We start from the raw sequence: 25134 nt of genomic DNA on the forward strand, positions 1-25134 counted from the left end.
GTGACTTTGCTTCTTTCTGGAAGAGAAGTCACATCTCTCTGCCTTCTTTACTGGCCGTGACATAGGTCTACAGTTGCTTATGGGACTTGGGGGATATGGCAAAGCCTTTTCTGTTGAATTTCTGTGTAATTCCAAACAGTGTGAACTTTTCAAATCACTTGAGAAGTGCCCCAGATGGTGTGACATTCTGCTTCATGGGAAGATTTGAAAGCATTCCCTTTGCATAATTTCTGGTTAACTATTTCATTGCATTTGCAATGGGAGAACACCAAAGCCACGAACTCTGTTGACATTTTGGCAGTGTTTGTTTAACCTCCTAGTGCACAGGCTGCATTTGTTGAAAAATATTATTCTTACCTTTGCAAATCATCGGTAATTAATTCCCTTGGAAATATCTACTGCTTCACATAGTCACCTTGGGAGTCTGCTGGCAGATCATAGTTTAACATCAGGTGCTAACCAAATTGATTATTACATTTTGTAACTGACTGATTTGTAGCAGCAACTTCATTTCTGTACCCCTCTAATGTATTAATTTTTTCTGTTCTAAAATAATGCAGAACAGTTGGATTATTTTGTGGCTTCTAGTGGTGAATTTAGCACAGCATGCAAGATCCAAATGACTCGCCTGGTACTAGGGTTAGTGATGTGTCACAGGCTTGTAAAGTGCACTAGATATTCAGTGGTTTTTGACTGAGATATTCACAATTAAAGATGTCCTTATTAATTCTACATGCTTTTTAACTTTTAGTAAATTGTTGCTACAATTACCAACATGATGAGAGTTTTCTACAATTGCTGCATAGCTTGCAGCTTAAGCAGTATATTCTCTAGTCTCGGTCATGCTGTGAATGAGAAGAAACAGTGACTACATGCTATGGTGGAGCAGCTTATGTTCAACTCCCAGTACATACTTAAATTGTAATGGTAGAACACATTAGCTCACTTGGTGTGATGTAAGTCACTGACTGAAGACATTTTAAGGAGACATAGGGGTAAATTTGCAAAACACTCTGGAAGGTTTTAACTGCACGGAGCTTCCAGAAAGATCAAGTAGGCGTCATGGTTAAAGGGAACAGCTTGGTAATGTCAATACTAAGAAAATTTTCCGTTGCTGATGATATTTTTTGGTTAGACTTAGTTGTTTGTAATTCTACATCAAAGGCACTACTTGAAACCAAGGAGAGGGTTGTTTTTTTTTGTTTTCTTTTTCCTTGGGCTCAGGAGGAAGCCTAATATAGATCACAGCAGTATTTTTAATGAACTTGTGAAATCAAGGTCATACTTCTGCTATCACTTAAAAATACTCCTGTCATAAAGCAAAGCTGTAGTGCCAGATGTGTGGTGTGAATTGTCAAGTATCTTAAGAATTTTGTTCCTGCATGATGATACGTTCAGTGATACAGAGCTCTGCACCACTGAGATTAGAATCTGTCATCTGTGGCTGAAATTCATAACCACGTGATGACTGTTACAGAGGTAATGTGGAACGGCTATGTAATCTCATTCTGTTCCTGGTGTGTAAATGTCCGGATCGCAAAAACTTAGGTGACAATTTTCAGTGATTGGACCTTGGTTAGTATTGAGACAAGAAACACCGATATCTTTGTACTGATGGATGCAGACCTGAGAGATGGTTCTTTCTGAGCTGAGATGATGAACAACAGCAGTAGCTGCTGGTATAGCCCTTCAGGTTTTTTTGCTGTGATGTTTACTAGAGAAATCACTTTTAAACCATTTAAAAACACTAACGCTGAGGACAAATATAGGTATTACTTGTTCAGTAGCATATTCATTTAAAATGTTTCTGTATTCATTTTTATATGTCTTCACAGATTTTTAATAGGGTAGTGTAAGTATTTTTAACTTTATAGTCTCTTTAAATTTCATAACCTTTATTAAAAAAATAGGACAAAATATTATTCAGAAAATAAAAAGCTCACGACTGAGGCATAATTTTATTTCTTTTATAAAAGCCTATTTAATGGACTTACAGTTTAATAGTGACTACCGTTTATAGTTTTATAATTTTAGAATCCTCTTTTTAATTAATTGAACTGAGAGATTTAGGTGTAGAGCGCATATTTTGCCTCTGGTAGTTACTCTGTAATTAGTATTAATGAAGGGTATGACAATTTGGATAGGTGGAATATACCGTTGGTTCATTTGCGGGTCCTTTCTGTCTAACTGTGGTCTGTTATTTCATAGTACATATAACAGTTATTGCATAAAGTTAAAATCCTTCTATACAAACATGCCACATTTGCTTTCTCAGGGAATGATGATGGTATTTTCTATATTACTGCAGTACTCAGGTGCCCCAGTTCTCAAAGAGGAGGTTCATATACCAAAACCAGCATCTATGCTGAAGAAACTTGTTCCTTTTCCCAGGAAATTTACAAATCTGTAAATTAATTCTTGTCAGAGCTTTCCGTAAACTTTAAGAAGAGATGATGAATCATCCCAAGTTTCCCCACGTGCATTCTCAATCTTCATGAGGCTTTGTTTTCCTCTTGGCAGATGGATCAGATGACAGGCAAGATGAACTTGAGTTTAAAGCATTTTGATAAAATATGTCTCAAAGGGTTGGATATCTGTTTAAAAATACAGTCTTTTATACCTCAGCAAATAGCCTGATTGCGCGGTGTTGAGTGAGATGGCAAACGCACTACCTTTGTGCAAAGTGGTTTGAGCAGAAAGGGAGATATGTACCTTTCTGTTTTTGTCAGTGATGATGAACAAATCTCAGTGTTCAGTTAAGGTGTGCATGATTCTGCCAGAAATGTTTTGAAATCTGGACTATCAAAATCAGGACTTTTAAATGTGCCTGAAGGATCCTAGATTCAGTCAGGTCTGTTTGACGATCCGTGCCTTTATTTTTCATCTTTTCCACAGTTCCTTTTGCAGATGTTCAGAGCAGATGTATGTACCCTTTTTAACCTGAAAGTAGTAGATCTGATGCTGGATCTCCTCTCATTTACATGTAGGGCTGTGAGAAGTGCTTGAACGGAGGGCAAGCAGCTGCTTTTCCTATCTCTGCATCATTTGTTATGTTTAAACATAAGGTTTACATTGGGTGGTTGATTTTGCGTTTATCACAGGATTTCATCCATTGCAGTGAAGATGAAATAAGCTGGAAAAGGCTACCCAAACAAATGTAATGATATTAATGTTGATGTTAGTGTTGCAATTCATTCTTCACTACGTTTTCCCAGGGGTGGCTGTGCCTCAACAGCCCTCATGATGGGTTCTGTGTGCAACCAGCAGCGGGCAGCCCTGCCTTCCTCACACAGCTCTGCCCTACAGAACTGTAACCTGCACCCACTGCGTGCACTTGATTCCCCCAGGAATACAACTAAGTGCATTTCATTGAGCTACATTTCTGTTTTAACCCTTAATGCTTTTGTTTGTTCAAGGCCTCTTCACATCCTGGTCTGCAATGCTGCCATATTCGGGGGTTCGTGGTGCTTGACGGAGGATGGCCTGGAGTCCACTTTCCAGGTGAACCACTTGGGGCACTTCTATCTTGTCCAGCTGCTGGAGGACGTCCTGCGCCACTCCTCTCCTGCCAGGGTGGTTGTCGTGTCCTCAGAGTCACACAGGTTGGTTAATTTTATGCTGTGAATCACAGAATCACAGAATTACCCGGGTTGGAAGGGACCTCAAGGATCATGTAGTTCCAACCCCCCTGCCTAGCAGGGCCACCAAACATACACCTTTACTAGATCAGGTTGCCCAGGGCCCCGTCCAACCTGGCCTTGAACACCTCCAAGGACGGGGCATCCACAACCTCACTGGGCAGCCTGTTCCAGGACCTAACCACCCTTCTAGTAAAGAACTTTCCCCTAACATCCAACCTGTGGTTTGGGTTTAGCTGAGATCTGCCATCCTTAAAGCAGAAAGGGTGATGGCAGAACTGCGTAAGCTTTTAAAAAGGAAAGGCCCTGGTCTAAAGCATTTGGTGTTTGAAAAATCTCTTTAAAAAGAGCATTGCCAATGTCTGTGGTTGTTGCTACATTGCCATATGTAAAGTGTGTTCTAGTTTGTAGGTATTTTTTGATCATTCTTTGTATGAATGCAGATTTTCACTGCATATCAGACTACTTATTGATTTCGCTGGGAGATGGAATAATAATTGATTAAATCAGAATGGCATGACCTATATTGATTTGTCATTCGACTACTTCAACATCTTACCAAGAAGAATGTGCAGTTATTTTAGTAGGAGAAACAATGCAATTAAAAACTACTAGATGAAATCCAATTGTATTATAATGAGAAATTAGGGAATTCAATGCAGACATTAGCTGGATAATGTAACTGGGAAATAGTATAGTTAATACATATTAGAACACTGGCCATGCCTCTTTTGGTGAAAGTTTTAATTAAAATATTAGATGCTCGTATTTCCTACTGTCATGAGAAGTGCAGTTGGAATACAGCTGTGATGAGGTTTGCCTTATTTCGGCTGCGCTGGAAGTGTTTGTTTTAATAACTGGGAAGAAGGTTTTGATATAAATTAGAGAATTAGAGAGTACCTCGTGCAAAATGGAGGCCCCAGTTCTAAATTCGAAAGAGTACAAACCACTTACTGGCTTCTGATTCAGTTCCGGGACTCTAAGATTAGACTTCTGTCATCTAGCTTTAAACATTGTCATTGATTTCTATTTCACTTCTGGTCATGTGTAACATCTTTGGCAAACCCAAAGAAAGAATATATGAGCATTTTTATTCTTTTTCTTTTTTTTTCTTCTTTTTTCTTTTTCTTTTCTTTTTCTTTTTCTTTTTTTTTTTTTCCCCCTGCCTTCATATTTCTGAAATGTTTTAGTGACCCAGCATGAAGCTTATTTTTTTAATCATGTTTCCATAAAATGCAACCCCAGAGACCTGGTAGAGAGAGACCAGCCAAGGGTCAGGCTGAAACCTTTATCACTTCCAAACACAGGGGCTTATGGTATAAATGACACACTGCAGATAGATTTACTTTTACCATTTTAAATTTATGATGGCTGAAATGAAAGAAGCAATAGAAAATGCCAGTAATAATCCTCCCCGGTGTTAAAAGACACAAAATGTCTAGTAATTAGGTGGTAACAAAATCTGGACATCCTTATCTTTGCAAATCACACCAGGTCTGTGAAAGCAAGTAGCAGAGTCCTGTTAGGAGTGAGGGAGGCTACTGCAGGGCAGGCAAGATAGCTCTAGAAATAAATCTGCCAAGTCCAATCACTTGCCAGATGTGGATGGCACAATGGGATATGTATAAATGAGCTGTTATTTAATGGGAGATTATGTTGAATTGTCAGCTGCTTGTTCCCCTTTGTAAGTTTGTGTCTGATGATATTTTAAACGACATCTTTGTTTTTCACTATACTAAGTGTTACATATAACCAGAGCTCACAGCTCTGAAGATCTCTTTTTGTGTTTTCAAAAACATTTTTAGAAGTGTTCGTTGCTAATTTCATTAGATCAGCCGAGGTTTTATAGAAGCTAGTCAAAAAATAAGCAATGGCCTATGCTTGAGTAAAATAATAAACACATCTACTTGATTTCCCCTTCTTCCAATTCATGTAATATCTTAGCATTTAAAATGATCATTGTAAATAACTCTGGTATTGCCCCTAATCAGTTTAATGGCAAGGAGTTGATGTAAGAAGTTAGTTGAGACATTAGGTATTATTGGTTTTGTAGTACTTTCTGACCTACTTGAGAACTCTGTGCCTTAAACTGTGTTGTAAAACAGAAGTGTTGGTATCTAATTACTTCCATAAACCTTGGCTAGATCTTTTAGCTGGAGTCAAGACCCCCTGTTAGGGAAAAAAAAAAAAAAAAAAAAAAAAAAGTCCCATGTTTGCAAAGAATATTTTACTAGACTGCTCCAAGGCAAAATATTTATTTGCCTCTCTGGTTCCTCATTCTTTTCACTTATCTGGATTCAACACAAATGAAATCTGTTTAAATTAAGCTTTCCATACTCTAAGCACATTGTATGAAAATCAGAATAATAAGTAGGTTGACTTTCCTTCTGTCTTTATTTCTGTGTACTTAATTTGATTGTGCAGTCCTTATCCTATGAATTCAATGAGTTTGCCGACATAAGAAAGATTGACTCACTTGAAGGATGGGCTTAAATTATGCCCGTGTGTTTCCATTGTACAGTATACAAAAAGTATTTTATTTATAGATAATTTTGGTGTCCTAAGAGGTTACTTGAGGAACGAATATAGGAAATTCCTCCCAAAATAGCCCTGCTAATTTCAAAGATGTCTGTTATCTAACTGAAAATTATGAAAGAGATTATTTTGTTTGTTTAAAATGAAGGGCCAATTCTACAAGATATAGGCCATTTTGGGTTCCTCTTGAGTTCAAATACTATAGTTGCTTTTCTCTGAATGTATTATAATCCTGCTCTCAAAATAGATGTAGAAATTCCAGCTGATCTCTTCATTTCTGGGTATGAGATGCAAAATTGGTAAAGATATTTTAAAACATTTTTCTAGTGTGTACTATAATTATGTTTATCCCTGTTCTCCCTAGCTGATTCTGAAAACTCAGTATTAAAAAGAGCTTGCTAAATCTGTTTTATTTTTAGTAGCTCTTATGGGTGGAACGTGAGGCTGTAACTAAATATAGTATTATTTTCTAATACTATGGTAATCTAGTAAATTGATACATCAAAATTGTAAGAATTGGAAAATATAGTATACGAAAAATTCCTTTTCTTCAGCTTTAGAACATTCCCTGCTTTGTTATTTAAAAAAAAAGAAAGGAAGGAAGAAACAAACAGCTGGTGTTTAATGACTCTGTCAGACCCAATTAAAAAACATCAACTAGTTACTTTGATTTGTGTTCAGCCATGCCATGGGTATACTTAAAAACATTATACTCTGCCAGAACTCATTTTGGCTTTGTTTACGTTTGTCTTTTAAACATATAAGACTATTGATGGCAAGTTACCAAGGTTATAACCCCTTTATATTCATCAATTTTTAATCTAAAAAAGAGTCTAAGAGGTATTGAGACTCATCCATAGTTACTTGAACACTTAAATGAAAGTGTTCAGTATATGATGAAATAATCAGGGGAATGGATGAAATGAAATGCTGTATTTCTCTGCTTCTATTTTAGCCTACATTAATTGTGCGTTTTTGGAACTATGGCAAATTTTCCTTTTTTGATTAAGAAGAATGTAATTTGTAACTTCATACAATGCTTTTAAATCATTAAATCCTTTTTTTCAACTTGCTTTCAGTTATTATTTGTGTTTGCTAAGTATTGAATAATTTTACTGCTATATATATGGGCTATTCCTTGGGCCTTGAGTAATTTGCAGTAGATACTTGCAACTGCCAAATAAACTGATATTTTATTTTGGTTCTGGCTAAGTTCTACTCAGTTATCTACGTTTTATATTGTTCTTAATGAGAGCAAGATTAACTCTGGGGTATTTAAGGTACGTTTACTGTTTTTCAGATTTACAGAAATTAAAGACTCCTCTGGAAAACTCGATTTCAGCCTGCTTTCTCCATCTAAGAAGGAGTATTGGGCAATGTTGGCCTACAATCGTTCCAAACTTTGCAATATACTGTTCTCCAACGAGCTGAATCGACGCCTTTCTCCCCATGGGGTGACGTCTAACTCAGTCCATCCTGGAAATTTGATTTACTCCTCCATTCATCGTAGCTGGTGGGTGTATACCCTGCTGTTTACCTTGGCTCGACCTTTCACCAAATCCATGGTAAGTGAATGACTTAACATTATTTTACACATCTTCAATTTTTAAATCAGAGGAGTAAAGTTATAAAATTCCAGATGTATGTATTTGCTTTGACCTTTTGCCTTTCATAACTACAGCCTTGATTTTGACGACAAACATAATGTCAGGATCATGAGTGGTCTAGTAAAAGTTCCTTCAACCATTTTAGCTTAAATTTGTCAACCTGCTGCACAGGTAACATGCTAGGTGGATTGAGTGATTCCAGTGTTTGAATACATGATTTTCACTTGCTCCGATTTAAGGCATTTGTATATTTTAGGTGTGGGATAGTTCAGAGTTATTTCACTGCTCAGTATACGTAAAACACCACAAACTTCTTTGGTTTTTAAGTGGGATATGCTCGACTGCATTTTTTATGTAAACAGATGTCCTAGTTAGAAAAGATACTACAGACATTATTAATGGCTGAGGGAAAGTGCTTTCAGTGGTAAAAGCACCTTCATTCATATTTAAAAATAACAACAGCAATGATTTTCTAGTTCTTATAAAGCACTAAAGGCGGTGGGGCTTTTTCCTTCATCTTCACACTGGTCTTTGGATTGGAACAGTAATGCAATGGAAGCCTGTGCTATTCTTTCATATCCAACATTATGGAGCTTCATTATATAAAACATTTCAGCATCTCTAGTGCTTGGAGAAGGTTACTCTTCTCTCTTGATCCTCTGCCACAGGATACTTTTTAGGAGTCCAAAAATGACTTTTACTTCATTGAGGACAGTCTTCTTTTTAATGTTGTTGGCTGTTTTCCTTTGAGTATTTGCAGGTGGAACCCAGGGAAATTGAAAAATTAATGTCTATGCTGAACGTATCTAGCCATGGCAATTTGATCAGGCTCAAATAAGGTCCCTTTTACAGAGGACTTAATGATCAACACAAGTAGTTGTTTTGTAATGTAACTATCTCCTGACATAGCAATAGAGGCCAAATTAATTGCTTTTTGAAAGAGAGCAGAGCACAGAAGCAATTGTTGCACCTGATTGTATTACCAGTAGAAGTGGAGCAGACGGTCTTCAGTTTTACTGGGATAATGTAAGTGGAAAACATAGAGTATTTAAAACTGGCTATGTGTCCAAACATGAACAGCTTTTTGAACAATACTGGGTTTTCAGTAACACTAATGGGGCAAAACTATAAATACCCTTTCAAGCAGGGATGTAGTGACAATGAGGCAGTCAGAAGAGTATTTGCACTTCTATGCTCAACCTGCAGTTTGCAGCCAAAACTTGTTTATGTCTGTGAGTTTGGTAAGTGAGCTTTTTTGGCACCTTGAGACAATTAAATAATCTCTTTTGATTGCATGTTTTGTGAGCAAAACCTTTAAGACAGTGTCTCTGCTGAGTTAAGGATAGTTTATAAAACAAATTCTTTAAGTTCTACTGAGAATGGATTAATGTATGGTATTACCATCCACTGAGAAGGAGCCAGTCTGTGGAGCTTTTATGAACTGTTAGTTTTATTTCCTCTGACATATTTTCACAGAGGAACTTTTTGTATTTGTTGCTTATGTAAACTTATCCTCTAGGGAACAAGATGAAACAGTGATGTTTGTTTTGAAGTCTTTACACTGTTAGGTTTTTTGATAGTGTCTTTTTATTTATGAGTGGTATGTAGAAGGGAATACAAATTCAGTACAAAAGATAGCAGCACTGAAGAACAGTGCACTCTTTTCTAAGCCTGATTGCTTCAGTAAGGTTTCAGTTGAAAAGAGAGAAGACTTAAGTTGGATATAAGGAAAAACTTTCTTTGCATTAAGAGTAGTGAAACACGTTATCCAGAGAGGTGGTAGATGCCTGCTCCCTGGAGACATTTAAGGTCAGGTCAATCCAGGCTCTGGACTGTGTGATCTAGGTGTTGTAGGGTATTTGGACTACGTATCCTTTCAATGGCACTGTGATATGGTCGCACTTTCTCTCATGTATGAAACTTTCAGGTATATAATTTTAGTTGTTTCTGTTCATGGTTTATATCATACTGAAAGAAATGCAACTTTATATTCCTAAAAGTGTTTGAATGCTTATAGCTTAAAAATTATGGTTTGTTTGTGCTGCTTATAAATAACTTTTCTGTTGTATCACAGAATGCTGTCTGTAGCTTTTGAAACATTATACGATATTTATATTACTGGTGGATATAGGTGTAAAAGAAGTGCTTATATTCAGTAGAGTGCCGGAAACTGATAGATTCTTCATCCTTCCTTCTCCTCCCCCCATTTTCAAGGTCTAAAATATACAAGGATTTGTTAGAACTGGAGACCAAGTATTTTTGGTAGAAAGCAATAATTGTGAATAAAGTACTGTTTTATTACTTTAGCAACTGCATCTCTACTAATGTTGAAAGAATCTGTCTTTTACTTACCACTTTACAGTTACTCAGTAAATTGGAGAAGCTTACAATATAATTAAATGTAAATTGAAACAAGTGCCCACTGTAAATAGCAAATTGGAAGAGAAACTCTGAAAGGAACGTACTCACAGGCCATGAGGATGCTCAAGTGGTTTGATCTAAGATTTGGGTTTTGTTTTCTTCTGTTTTGTTTTTTTTTTTGTTTTTCCTTCTCTTTTCCTCTCTCCCCAACCTCTCTTTCTCCCCTTTTTCTTTTTCTTCTATTCTAGAACTAAGTAGCTTCATTTGTTTTAAATTAATGCTAGTCATTCAGAGTCCATTTGTTGGGCTTTTTTTTCTTACTAGTTACATAGAAGAATAAAATTAAAAAAATCGGTTAGCTTTCAGCTTAATCTCAGTGCTATCTAATGTTACCTGCAGATGATTTTGTGAGTGTACAACAGCATGTAAAATAAGCAGATTGCCATTATCACACACTTGTGGTAGTCTTATGTTGAACAAAATATTTTTGTTGGCAGGTAACCGAGCAGAAAGAGTATCATGTGCTGGTCTAGCAAGATCTTAACAGATGTTTCAGTGAACTAAATTTTCAAATCCTTTTACATTAAGAAATGGCCGGGGTTTGTAGAAGTGCTGAGACTATTGGGTTACATTTCCTGTTGCAGTGCAAAGCCAGCCGTTGTACTAGAGTTTTAGCAGATGTGTTACGTCCTTTTAATGGTTGTGAATAAAACATTGGTCCTGTTGCTGAGAGATAAATTACAACTATAAGAGCTCAACCTGTCACCTGTAACCCTCCAGTTAGCCACAGTAAGACCAGTCTGCTCTTAATTTTTCGGTGTGTAAGAGGCTGATACTTGTTCTATACTTTGATTTCCATCTCCTCTCCCAAAGATAGTAGCTTTTCAGAGTTGGAGCTTGTATTTTAAATATTTCCTACTGAGAATTGTAAGGAATATTATTCAGGATCCCAAATTCCTCTGCATGTCTTAGTTGATGTAAAATAATGAGTTCTTGATGTTTGGTATTATCCCAGGAGTGTTTTAAGCAATTGGTGTGGATTTCAGTGCTCATGTGGGCAGGAGGAAACTCCCTGCACCTACAGCTGCTTCAGTGGTTTTACTTTTGTCATGTGTTGAAAGTGCCTAAACTTGAATTTCTTGTGATGATTTACATTCACACCTGACATCAACTTAGAAATACAATTCTGGCAAGAAATGAACCTTCACCTACAGAGACGTCTTGCTTCTTAATGGTTGCTCGTATCTGTTTGCTTTGATAGAAGGCCCAAAAAGGCCTTCTGTCTTATCATCACTTTTCTTTCTCCATTCTTCCCTGAAGAAGCTGGAGTAACCCTTAAGTTTTCCCTCTTTAAGTAAGCATTTTTTCTGTCTAAAGATTTGTGCGGACTTAATTGAATTGATCTTGGCTTCTGTTATTGAATTCACAGTTCAGGCCAAATTCTGCCCTCAACTGTGCATGTACAATTTCAGGAGCAGTCTTGGGCAGCGTGGGTATCTATGTGTTTCAGACTGATCTAAATGGCAGTTTCTTTTCTCAAATGGGAGTTTGGGCAGAAGGTGAAACAGGAAAAATGAAGGGTTCTGCCATGTACTTAGAGTTTGTATCCTATCAAGGAATATCATATAGACTAGCTTATTATCAAACCTATGTATTTTAGCTTCCTGCTAAAATAAGTGTAGCATGAAATATGAGGGTAAAATAAATTAGTCCCCCATAACCATCACCGCAGGAATGGAAAGTCATTATGAAAGCCCATCCTCAGGCCAAACAGACCAGCTCAGGGTCGCTGCATGCAGAGCAGCGCTCAGGGAGAGTGGTGGCCAAGGAATTTGCTGTGTACTGCACACCCTCAAAGCTCTTTGTGGAGCAGCTCTGTTACATCCCAGAGTTTTGTGGGGGAAGTAAGGAATTTCTTCCTCTCTCCCCAGATCCTTGCAGGATTTCAGAATGTCCTGCCAAGTATGTGGGCTGTAAGGCAAGCATACGTTTGGTCCATAAAGTTTTATATTACAAGTAATTAAATTAGAATTTGAAATTAAAAAGCATATTTTCCTATTTTCAGCCTGAAAAAACTTTCTTGAATTAGAAAGCTATATATACACCTTGTGGAATGTCTGCATGCAGGTTTGTGTTGCCCACAAATGCTAATCTGTCCAACCTCACATCCAACCCCAGTCTGCTCTCTGGCTTGAAATCTGGAAAAGCTTGGCCTCGTAGGTAGGCACAAACAGAACAGAGCCTTTTTTTCCTGAAATTTGTAGAAAGTCAATTTCACATTCGGTTAGTTGTGTTCATTTATTGGTTCGGATTCTCACACTATCCAGAAACAAACTTCCTTTCTGAAAATAGAGAGTGTCAAATTTGTGGCTGTAACCTCTTTCACGAATAAAATTTTGAGTTCTTAGCAAAAGATCCTTAAAATTCTTTTTATTTTCCTGCTTTGGTATGATTTGTCCATAATTACTTTCTTATATGAAAGCCTCACTCTTTCCTTCACTGTAAATTTTCAGCTATGTTATTTTGTAGTGTAACAAAGAAGATTTTAAGTTCCTATTTTTTCTTACTTGTTCTCTTTTACTCGACATGTAGAGAATGCTGCAGCTGAAGTGCCATGCAGTCTCTGAGCTGTTATCCAGCATCAATCTACTCAGAGTATATTTGAGAAACCACAAGGAAGTAAATTTCAGTTCTATGTGAGCATTGAGGTGATTAGGTGACAGGCAAGATGCTACAGTTTGATGGAAGCAGCTGAACAAGACATTCAGCTTTTCTTTCCTCCCTTTAGTTTTGTATGTCATTACTATAGAAGTTTTTAGAAATTTGCCTTATCCTTGGAGTGGTGTTCTTGAGAACCCTTGCTGCACTCCCAAGCCAGGGTTGCATTCTGTGCAGTTGCCGTAGATTAAAAGACACAATCCTTCTTCTTACCCCAGGGCTTCTCATTTGTGTGCCTTAGCAAGGTCACTTAGACAGTTTGTTGTAAATAACACTGTAGGGTCCAGACCTCTTTAGTTACTAGCTAGCACATAAATCACAGGATTATTCATTTTCTTTAGTAACAAGAGAATAATAGAGATAAAAGTTTTATGAATGAGGTATCTCTTATTAAAAGCAGAGTCAATGCAGTGCGGTTCATTTGTAATGATCAAGCAGTCTTTTGCAGATTTAAAAAGTTAATAGTCTCAAATATTCTCAGCAATAAAACTTGAGCTTATAGGTGGCAATGATTTGGTAATCACTTTTTGTAATCAAAAAAGAAAAGAAAAATTCATACACAGACTGGCAACAGTCAACTTTTGTTTCCCTCTGATATAAAATCTTCTAGATATCAAAACTGCTGATCTATGCATCTACTATTCAGAAAAAACAAAGTTTTTGAGCAAAGATTAATTTTTGTCTATTTGAACGCTAAAAGTTAGACTCATATGCCTCAATTTGAGATGGTAAATGATACGTAAAACTCATTAAATTACATAATTGTGTGTTGTTAGCCTGTATAGTTTTGAAAGTGTAACTCTCAGAGCAATATAAATCTGTGGATTCTAGAACATGGTTTGTCTTTCCTTACATTTGTTGAAGTTATTTATGAATGGACAGATGTTCAGGAAACCCCAAGCTTTTATTGGCTGTATTTAGATTAGATGAAATACCAAGTTGTTTAAAACAAAATACAGCATAGATCCTATTTTACAGAGCTATCATTTAAATAATACTCTTTAATTGGAGGATACGGTGCTTAGTGACATTACCATTTCTCTAGAACTCCTTGGATATCTGAGATGCTTTACCATAACATGGTCTTTTTATTTCTCTCTCTATCACCTTTGAAGAGGTGCCATACCGCTTTAAACAGTTCACCAATCACTTTTGTATGATGGTTTCTCTTTAATCATTTACATTCTGAGAAAGTCAAATATTCCTTAGGAAGCCAAAGTAATCTAACAGAATGTATAGTGTTTGTGCAGCTGGATATCTTATTTATTTGAATTTCCCAGGGAAGTCTCTTCTGACTTTAGAAAAAAAGATGGAAGAGTAAACAGTAAGAGTGTTCAAGTAATCTGAGCTAGAAGGTTCCGTGTTTTAGAGCAAAGTCATTAAAAAAGTATATTTTTAAGGTCCAAAAATAATACAGTATATCAAACACAGTGTACTACATGATGTTTTTTCAGTATTTTCTCACTATTTTTACATATATATGTGTGTATGTGTATGTATGTAAGTATGTGTCTATATAAATGAGAAATACTTGGTTTCTTAATATGTTTAATATTCCTGAATCAGGGAGCACAGAGTCTGTTTTCCTGAAAAATCGATTAATCTATTTTTGTTTTTATTTCTGTGTGATGTGTCATTCATCAGCACGTTGGCATGCCCTGGACATAATAGCTGCGTAAGTGAATTAACATTCCTGAAAACTTCTTGGCAAGAAAACTATTGAAAATGTACAAATATGCATGTGAGTCTATAAAATTTGTCCATCAAGGCTTTTGGGAGGCTTCTTGCTGTGAAATAAGTAGTGTTACTTATTGGTGTCAGTTTTCTCTTCAAGTGTTTATTCCAGTTTGTTTGTGTTTGAATATATATATGTTTTTTCCTGATGTAAATGTGAGAGGAAGCGTGTAGCTTTTTTTTTTTTTTTTTTGTTACGAATATGAGTGTAATAATTTTCATGGTTCTAAAGGCAAGACTTAAAAAGCAGGATGTTCCTTGGCCAGCTTGGAGCGTTGGCGAGATTCCTACATGGAGGGAAATGGTCTGTGGTTGTTGAGGCTGTCATAGGAAGAGTGTTCTTAGTTCTTCCACTGGAAATTCACTGGTGTTTTGTAGTTCTGCACCTTTCTTTGTATATCATTCTCTGAGATTTATGGAAGAAGATAGTTAAAACCTGTTCAAATCCTGAATGTGTTTCTACTGTAGTTCAAATGGTTTTTACTTTTTCCTGGTTAAGTAAGCATGTATATTTTTGTAGAGAAAAGTGAACATCATACATAGTTCAGTGTAGATATGCACAGCAAATGATCCAATGCACATCAGTTTAACTGTATAATCTGTATGAAGATTCGTAATTAGAGAGTTTCCGAATGTACTTAGCTTTTGCAGTTTCCTTTCAATATTTCAGCATTTATATTTTCCAGTCCCTCTGTTTTGCTGTCTCTGGTTGTTAGAATAGTAGCATCAATTTTTTTTAGTAAGGAGGATGACAGTAAATATAAACATCAGTCAAATCCCATCCATTATTTTAGTGACAACGTATTTTTGCAATTAAAAAATATCACTATGGATATAGCACAATCTTCTATGCTCGCCCAAAAAATCTATAAAAAGTATTTAAGGATTTTATTAATTTCAAGAGCGTCACATTGAAATGAGTTAAAGATAGCAATATTGGATGATGAATCTTAGATAAAAGTATATTTGTTTTCGAGATATAATTATTTTTCTTGGAAAACAAGATCTACTTGTCCTGAATACACAGGGCTGCTTTGACAGTGCTGCAGGGCCCATCTTTTATAGCAGTACTAGGGCTGACATGTCTAAAAAGACTTTTCATAAATATTCTGCCTCTGAGGATGGTACTTTATATGAAATGGATATTGCTCTTAATTCAGAAGAGTTTCAGTCCAGGCATATAAATTTCACCTTACTACGAGCTTGTTCACGTTGGATCCAACTCCTGTTTGTGTCTTACATTTCTAATAGATGACTGTGCATACGAATGGCTTGTGAGGTGCTTAATTAGCTGGTCATGAAAGTATTTACTCATGTGTTGGGTACCAAACTCTCCATAAAGGGAACACACTTGAAAATACTTCTACTGAAATAGTACACCATTAGACTTTTCTGATTGAATACTGTAACTGCCATTGTGGAAGGTTAACATTGAAGAACATTTGAAGATTATGAGCTAAAGCACACTAGTACTTGGAAATGTTAGGGTTAGATTTTTTCACTTTAATTCAACGCTCTTGAATGTGGGTATTTCTTTCTTTTTTTCTCTTGGGGTTACCTTGCCTGCCACTGTAATCTATTAATGAGTGTAATTAGTTTTTTCTTCATTTTGCTAGAAAATTGAGAAGTGTATTTCTTTACACTGAACAGCACTACAATTAAACTGTTGTCTTGAAATGTCAAACTTGCTTTATGATGAATACTACCAGTACAAGAAAACTCATTTAGCACTTCAAATAAAACAACTGTCTTGGCAGGTTTTTATGATAATGACTTTGTAACAGTGTCATTTAGAATCTGATCATCTCCTTATGTCAAACAGTTCATCTCATCTGCTCACCTGATACGGTGTTGATCTAACAGTGTTAATTAAAGGAGCAGAGGGAAGACCTGCAAAAGATTACTGGGCATTCTATGCCTTCTAGGAAAGGAATTTTTCAACTGAAGTCATATATCATGTAAACTGGAAGTGAGTTAACTTGCTTTGCCAAGAAGAAAGATATTAGTTTGAGTTGCGTGATTTTAGGGTTATACCGATGCCATTTTCTGAGCTGGTGTGTAAAAAGTGAGTATCTTTCCCAGCTCTTGCCCTGAAGGTAGTGGTTTTGTATTTGTAAGAAAAATGTATGGTTTGAGTTCTTTCTTTCTTTGCTAAGAAATGCATGTGATTTTCTAACTTCTAAGGGAATAATAGCAGAAAATATCAACGAAGCTGACAGTTCCGCTTGTGATGTAGTATTTTTTGTCTCCTTTAGTCTTTATTGCCAAGGAAGTTGTTAAACATAAAAAGTCAGAATAGACTTAAGAGAAGAAACTGCTGATTCCTCCTGATAATGATGTCCATTTTTTCCTGTGAATTAATATTGTTGGTTTTTGTTTTGAATGACAAGTACTGTCCTGTTTTGTTTTGTTTTGTTTTTCCCTAATGTATTTTCTTCATCATGTAAATAGCTAGAGAAATGATTTTCCAGTTACTTCAAAGGACAAGTCGTTGGATTTCAGGCTCAGTATAGTAATCTTCAGCCTCACAGGTAACTATTTCCAAGATTTCCATGCGTGGTCATAACTCCATTGGTGCAGGCTGCTTTCGGTTTTCAAAGCAGCAGATCTTGATGGCTGCCAATTAAGTGTGTTTACATATGTACTTCTGTTTCCCCCCATAGCAACACGTGGGGCATATGGCATGAGTTATATTGACACGTATTCACTGTTGTTCAGTTCTTCCTTTTATCTGTGCACTTTTGAATTATGAATTATACCAATCCTTAAATCTCTGTTTGTTTAGGGAAGGTTCTTTTTTTCCTCTTGGCACTCCACATATGCACTAGGAAGTGCTGGTAGTTTCAGCTGCATTTAAGGAAATATTGTTGCAAGGCTTTTATGTGCTGTACTTCAATCAGCTAGTGCCAGCAGTATCCCAATAGAAAGACCCTCAACAGACCATTTTCAGCATTTTGCTGCAATTAAACTCCTCTGGTTTTAGCCCTCAGGCAATTTAGTACCTTTTTACATATGCACATTATGAACTTTTGACCAGGGCCTGGTAGTCATATATTAGATAGAAGCTTTTGAAAGCAGCCTTAACAAGTTCCTCAGAGTATTAAACTCGGAGTCAGTTGTGGAAAAGGTAATTTAACCAACTTGCAGTGAGGCCATTCAGAATCTTACTGATGATCCTAAATATGTCTCTTTTTTTTTTCTCCTTGTTTCCTCTGGAAGCTGGTAGCAAGAGCTCTCAAAGAATGTGATTGATCTTTTATTCAGTAGCTAACGAGGGCTGTGATTCTATTAGTGCTCTACAAGGCAAGGGAACAGTGATTTAATGAAGTGTCTAGTGAGCTGGTCATAGATTTATCCTGTTGTCTCTAATTTGCAGCGCCGTTGTGAGTGTAAAAGAAACTGCTCTCTCACTGCCATTAGGCAGGTATTTCCTCAGTAAATTGTTGTAAGGTCAGGTGTAGTTATCTTAGGAAAGGCAATGCCTTACCTCCTCAATGTCTCAGGATGACAGCCGCTGTGCTGAGCACTCGCTGGAGTGGAAACAAGAAGATCAGAGGTCTGTCTCCAAGTCCCCCTCAGCTGATGCAGGAGCAGATGAACTGCCAAGTAGGACTAATAGAGTCATAATTGGCGATTAGAACTGGAAGGGTGCAATAACATCTTAATACAAACTGGCGTATTTTATAGTTGGTGTCAGTTGTTGTAAAGTTGCATGGTAGCCTGAACTAGTTACATTTCCTTTTTTCCTTTTAAAAAAATGAGGTACTGCATCCCAATAGTGGCAGTACAACAAAAATAAAAGGACATCAAAACTTGAGTTGCTTTAAAGTGACACTAATGTCTTTAGTACATTTACTTGGGCATGTAACCTGTCAGTCTTACTCAGAGATGATGTGGTAAAATTTGCCATAGAACTACAGATAAAAGAATCTCATAAATATGCTTTGTTTTTCACCTAATTTTCACTAAATAGTGGCTTTTATTTCTGTCTACTGGAGGCCACTGACATTTTGTTCTGTATATCTTTGCTAACAGAAAATTATTTTGATGATGCCTGTGGGATAGAAAATCTCTTTTGCACTGTAACAATTTTCACATTCCACTGAGTCCACGCTTAGCCAAAAGTGACCACTTTCAGGAAGAAGTTATCTTGGCATTAATTGTTTAATAATTTGAGAAGTAGGATAATTATCGCATGTATTTCCAGGAAGTTCAATATTCCCTGTTTCAATCAAATGTAATATAGGGAAACAAGGAAGCAGATTTCACGTGTGATTGTTCTCTAGATGACCAGAGAACCATAGATAAACAATTATCTTGAGATTTCTGTATTGTTTCCTGGTGGCAGATGGAGATCCCATGTGCAGGAATGGTCAAAGCTGACAATTGGAGGAGAGGCAATCGCAGTTGAGAATGTGGGAGTGTTCGCCCAAATGTGCCTTGTGTGTGTCACAAGACTGACTGGGATCTCTGCTTTGTATTCCAGTCTTGGTGCATATAGGAAGAGAAAATGATTCTGATGCAGATGATGCAGAATGTATTGAATCTAATTTAAAGCAAACTACTAAAATCCCCAGTGCAGCAGGGGAAGCTTGCATTGTCAAACAGTAATGTCAAGGCAGTACAACAATAACGTGTACCCTCATGTAGTTACAGCACATGCATCATCAATTGTTTGTCACATGCTCAGATGGGTGATTTTGGCTTTTACAGAGTGAATGTATTTTCTCCTGGATGAGCCCTTGAACCACTGAGAACATGACACCCTGTGGATGTTGTCTGGGCTCTCTGTTAAATATACAGATGCAATTAGTCTAGAAAAAGGTGCCAGGCTTTTAAATGAACAGCAAGAGGTTTTAAAATAGCAAACTTTCTAATTCCGTAATATTGACACTTGTGTCCTTCACAATCTTATTATAGTATTACTCTCTGCTGATCTACCATTTCATCAAGAAGTCTACAAAAGAACTAAAAATCTAAGCCTTTTAGCCCATAGATCATTGCACTTGGTAAATGGCTTATTGTAGATGAGATAATGTGGTTCATAGCACATCCAAATCAATAAAAGGCTAGTCTGAACGTAGTAAAGTGCTCTCAGTCTGATTCTTTTTATTAAGTATATCTGCCATGAGAAAAGTAAAAGTTTTTATTCCTTTTTGCTTAGTTTCATGTAAGAAAATGGTGTTGCTTAAATTTCTGCATGGTTCCTTTTGTTATGTAGAACTTCCCATAGTATAATGTTTTATTTGAATCAAAATGAAATAAATTGTATGAAAAGAGATAAAGCTTAGACCCTAATGGAGTTTTCCCATTCATATCCCACTCAAGAAATTGAAAACTAATAATTCATTTCATGAATAATCAGTCGTGTCTGCAAAATAAATACTTCTTGAAAAAAGTAGATAAATCCAGATCACCAAAAGCTGGCAACTTCAGCAACAAATGGAAGTGGAAAATAATTTCATTTGGTAGAATTATGGAAAGGGTTTTGAGGACAAAATGAGTGATACTAAAATAAGAATTGACATTCTAATAGTGGTTAGTACAGGCACAATATTCACCATCAATCCTTTGAACACTACAGAAAGTTTCTATGTTAACAGAGCATAGCACTGAAAGGGGAATGTTGCCGAGCTGCTGAACATGACCGAGATGTTGTCACAATTCACAGCTTTTCTAGTGAGTGTTTATAAAAGCTCTATTCAAAATCCAGTGAGTAACTTGGAGTTTCTTGCAAACAATAAAGTCGGATTAACTGTAATTTGCTGTAGAGAGATGCTCTTAACTTATAATCTTTGACCATGTTATTGACCAGTATCTGTTTGCCCTTGCTGTTAATAATTTATCCTTTGAAAAAATCTATGTGCATTATAGTCTTTGATCTTCTCACAAATTTCCAACCTGAAGATGATATTTTCTTTTTCCTTTTACATATTTTCTTTCTTCTAAAACAAATTTTTAGAAAAGAGGCTGAAAAATCATTTAAAAACTTTTTTCCCCTCTTTATTTTAGTAGGAGAGCTTACGGTTGACACCTATCCTTGGTAATGAGAACTGTACTTTCATACAGTAAGAATATATATGAATAAAAATATCAAGGCAAGCATACTGTACTCTGCAGATGAAAAATATTTGAAAACAAGACTTAATGCATCTAGTAGATTAAAACAGAAATTAAAGACTTTGGAGTAAGAAGAGATCAAAGGCTGTCTTTTCATTGTTCTTTTTATTGTTTATTGACTTCAAAAAGACTTTTTAGTTTAAGCTGACTTTAATGTCTCTTGAACGCTCTTTTGTAAAGTGACTTTGAAAACTCACGGATAATGTCTTCATTAAGTGAGGAAAAATCTTGGTAAAAATATAACTGTAACTTTGCTTTCATTATAATAGAAACAGATAACATTTTGCTTAATTAAGGTCTGTTTTCCCTCTGTTCTGAATTTTACGACCATTTTTTTTCCGTTGAAATTAGTGCTGATAAAAGCCTGAAGTAGACACTGCTAAAGTGAAACTCTTAGTTTTCAAGAGAAATAGAGTTATGTGAGCTATTCATCTGTATTTGCTAGTCAGTTAATCAGGATGTTGCCTGGTCTGTAGTAGCTAATTTAGGAAACAAAAGAAAAATCCCAAACCACGTTCAAGTTGTGTTAATTCTAAAATAAAACGTACTTTTTTGCTCTGTTGGGAAGGTTAATTTAGAGACTTTCTGCTTACATTCTGTTCCCAAAAATCTGTGCTTTTCTTACCAACTTCCTGATAATTTGATGTCTTTGGATTATGGTAATACATATGTAAATAGGAACAATGTGCTTATGAAGATAAAGATCATAAATGTATGGAGCTAAACTGATAGACTAAGGATACGATCCTGAATAATTCCTCTGCACTGATTTCTCTGCGGAGTGTTGGGTATTTTGCCCCATACTTTGAGGTCTGAAAATGCACTACAGGAAGAAGACTACCTTGGCCTCTACTCTCTTTCCCAGTTCATCTTTAGAGTATGCTGATATGAGACTCAGTTCATGCTGTGTTTAAATACAAAGGGGGTTTTTCTGGGTTTCATGACGTGCATACCATCTCTCGTAAGAAACTGTATAGCAAGCTTAATGGTTCCTGATTGTTTGAACATGTACAATGTAGGTGAAGTGACCACCTTCTTTTGATTGTGTTTGCTGGTGTTGATCGAGGTACGTTCTCATTTTTGGTTGGTCCCTAAATTTTCTGCAGTTACTCGAGAATATAAACTCATTTATTTATTTATTATGCAGTTTTTTAATGAGATCAGTTGTTTGTTACTGACTAAGAGTGCTAACTGATAGCTTGTGGTGGTCATGTTGTGAGTGATGTCCTTCCCATTCTGCCTGCTTGCAGGAAGATGCATGAAAATGTCAGGCAGCCTGCCTTTTACTGAGGATCAAAGACTCTGACTTGCAGTCTGCAGAAGTTGTTTGCAAGACCTTTTTTTATGTATTAAAAAAATAAGTAAAAAAAGAGTGTGAAGGAAGAACCCCTTTTAATGTGATAACTGAGTTTCCTGAGGTTTTTTTATTTTCATGAGAAATGTGTATTGCATGTTTTCTGTAACTGGGAAAAATGCTTAACCTTGCTTCAGCTTTAAAGGAGATTGTTTTTCTTCAAAAGGGAAGCCAACATTACACTTGTTTCCCCTTGCTTTCATTTGTGGCTAGGGACAAAGCAGAAAGCTCTCCTATGCTTGATTTATTTTTACTGTCTTTCAACTCTGGTGTACATGTTAGGAATATTATGTCCAGCTGCCCAGTGCTAAAAAGAGACATTGGAAAAGTGGTCGTCTTTACTGCTATGTGAGTCAAAAGGCAGCTCTTTGTTTTGGTTTTGAGACTGGCTAATGGCATGTTTTCTCACATAAAGGGTTTGTAGTTTTCACTTACCTAATTCTGGTGTCGGCAACCACCTTTTGGATTTGGTGCTTTAGTATGCAGCACTTATGTCTTGTAGAGTATCAGTTTTCATATTCATAGGTTCAAACAAAAAACACAATGTAAACTTTTCTATGACACAAATGGTTAACTGTTTCTACAAGTGTAATCTTCCTGGATGGCTGAAAGGCTTGATTACCCATGGAAATAGAGGTAACAAATGTCCTGCAGGGTTTGCTTTTGGATCCTATGACTTGGTGGGTCTCAGCTCATTGCTGATAATTCGTACATTTATGCAGCTTAAATTAGCAAATGTGAGCCTTTGTAACATCCAACATTTGGTACCACAGTGGAAAGATGGCTGAAAAGTAACCCAGGACAAGGGAAGTAACAAATATGCTGGTAGCAACTGATATGATATGGAATCCTTCTTAACTGATTGAGTAGTTATTGTGAAGACTGTTAACATTTTGATGCTTATATGGTTATAATGCAGGTTGCATTGCACATCTGCAGTATGGGGGTCTGAGGGACTACAATTTAACTGTAACAAAGTAGCTGATGTTAAAGGAAGGAAAAAGGAACAATGAAGCAAAATGAAAGAATGATGTGAGCAAGTGCCAATCTTCCTATTGTAATTATTGCCGCATTTGTTTTGTATGAGGATATGTGCAGTGGTCCTACAGTGTGAGAAGTGAGGTTGCTGTGCATTTTCTAGATTTAAATTTACTTGAGCTAGAAAAGAATAGGAACCAAGGATACAGAGATCTTAATCCTCTGAAATTAGACAGCCAACATCTGTGCTTCATTAGCAAAAAGAGCTGAACTTTGTTCCCTCTTCAGTGCTACAAACCTTGATGTGCACGAGAGCTGAGTCCGGTCCAAGTGTTGGATTGTATATTTGAATGCTTTGATTATATTATCATTGAGCAAGCCAATTTTTATTTTTTTTTTTCTCCTGCCTTGTACATGCAGAAGGACCGCTTTAGTAGTAATGTAGAAAGTGGATTAAAAGGTCTAAAGCGAGAACCAAGTACACTGATATAGTCCTGTTCATAGTTGGGCTGTGCTCCGAGCTGAGCAATACAATATATTCCTCAAAGATGGAAGTGCTGGCTACTTATCTGTATTTGCTGTTATTGCTGTAATTGTTTGTTTTTAGCAACACTGAAGGCATGCTTCATTGTTTGCCTGGTTTGGACACTTTGAGGCACTTCCACGCCGTCTTTTTAGGTCCATTGATTCCCTTTTTCTACAGAATTTGCTTTCAGATGAGATATAATAGTGGTAGGCAAGTAAGCTACTACGTTTTTAGAAGCAGATAACTTTTCCTTAAGTTACAACCAATCAGTCCACATCACCTCAGATTTTTCTTTACGTTCCTATGTATAGTAAATATCCTTTCCATTTAGTTTTGGAGTCCTAATGTTGTGCGTGTCACTCTTTCAAAGGCTGAGGTTAGTGTCACCTTAGAGAGGATTTGCAAGGCGATGTCTTCTTTTGGGGAAGAGACAACATAGGAACATGTTGGCTTCCTGCTTCTGCAGTTTCTCAATGTAAATTCTAAGTAAGATAGTTAAATTTTTCCCTAGCCATTTGTGCCACACATGAGAGTGGACATAGCTGCCTGTGCAGATTTGTCCTCTCTGGGGGCATACATTTTAATATTGTGTCCATTTACATCACTGTTGTATTAATTACATTTAATGCAGTTTTGAGCTAAGGTAGCACAGCATTATTTCAGGGAAGAAAGTGTGTGTGTGTGTGTGTGTGTGTTGTAATGAGGCTTGAGTACAATCGATCTATGACTTACATGTAAGGGATTCTTAAGGGAGTTTACTGATTGATGTAGAAGACGGATGTCTTTGGCCATTAGGAAACACCAGTTTTTATTACCTATCAATCTCTTAGAAAACCTATGGCAGCAAAATCTCCTGTAATAGATATCTAATCTGTTAAATTAGAGATTAATGAAATGAAAACATTAACAATGAGAAAACACTTCTACAAAGTGGACAGTGCTAGAACAATACAGAGAACCAAAAAGTTTATACAGGAGCACTATGAAGAGTGAAAAAAAAGCAATAATTCAGTACACGCAAACCTTAACACATTATTTTTGATTTCAGAACTGTTTGTGGGTTTTAAATGCTGAAAACATATGTGAATGTATTGGTTAGAGCAGTGGAGCATGTAAGACTGATTCCAAAGTAGAGAACCATTGAACAGGGTATTTAGAATATCAGTACAGTTTAATTGCTGCTTTCAGACTTGTATCAAAATGTATCAGTAATGTTAAAGAAAAAGCTTTACACTGCATGTAGCTGTGACTGTTATTTATGACAACTGTTTGGAGACTGAATCTTTGCATGGGAAAAATGAAAGCAACCAGCATCTAAAATGTTTTGAAAGGAAGTGACTGTGTATCTTCTATCATTCTGTTCCTGAGCATCTAATCTTTGGTGTGTTCTGAGCACTCATTTTTCCTTCCAGATACTGTGTGCACTGGGATATAAGACAGAAGGAGTTTCAGAAAACAGTTGTATTTATCTATACATAAAAAAGAAGATACTATTGAGGTGACCGTGTGCGTCAGTACATCACTTTATTTCCACACCACCTGCTGCAATTAAAAATGAAATCA

General features: G+C 36.4%; 1 protein-coding gene across 1 annotated transcript in view; it reads left to right on the top strand.

The window, feature by feature from the left end:
• WWOX (WW domain containing oxidoreductase) overlaps positions 1 to 25134 on the top strand; it is a 437105-nt gene that overhangs the window by 100673 nt on the left and 311298 nt on the right. Inside the window, exons 7-8 of the mRNA XM_015874118.2 lie at positions 3417 to 3602; positions 7474 to 7738. Coding sequence (XP_015729604.1) covers positions 3417 to 3602; positions 7474 to 7738 — 451 coding nt within the window. The remainder of the gene's footprint in view (positions 1 to 3416; positions 3603 to 7473; positions 7739 to 25134) is intronic.

The sequence above is a fragment of the Coturnix japonica genome, chromosome 11 (genome assembly GCF_001577835.2).
Source record: "Coturnix japonica isolate 7356 chromosome 11, Coturnix japonica 2.1, whole genome shotgun sequence".
Lineage (NCBI taxonomy): Eukaryota > Metazoa > Chordata > Aves > Galliformes > Phasianidae > Coturnix > Coturnix japonica.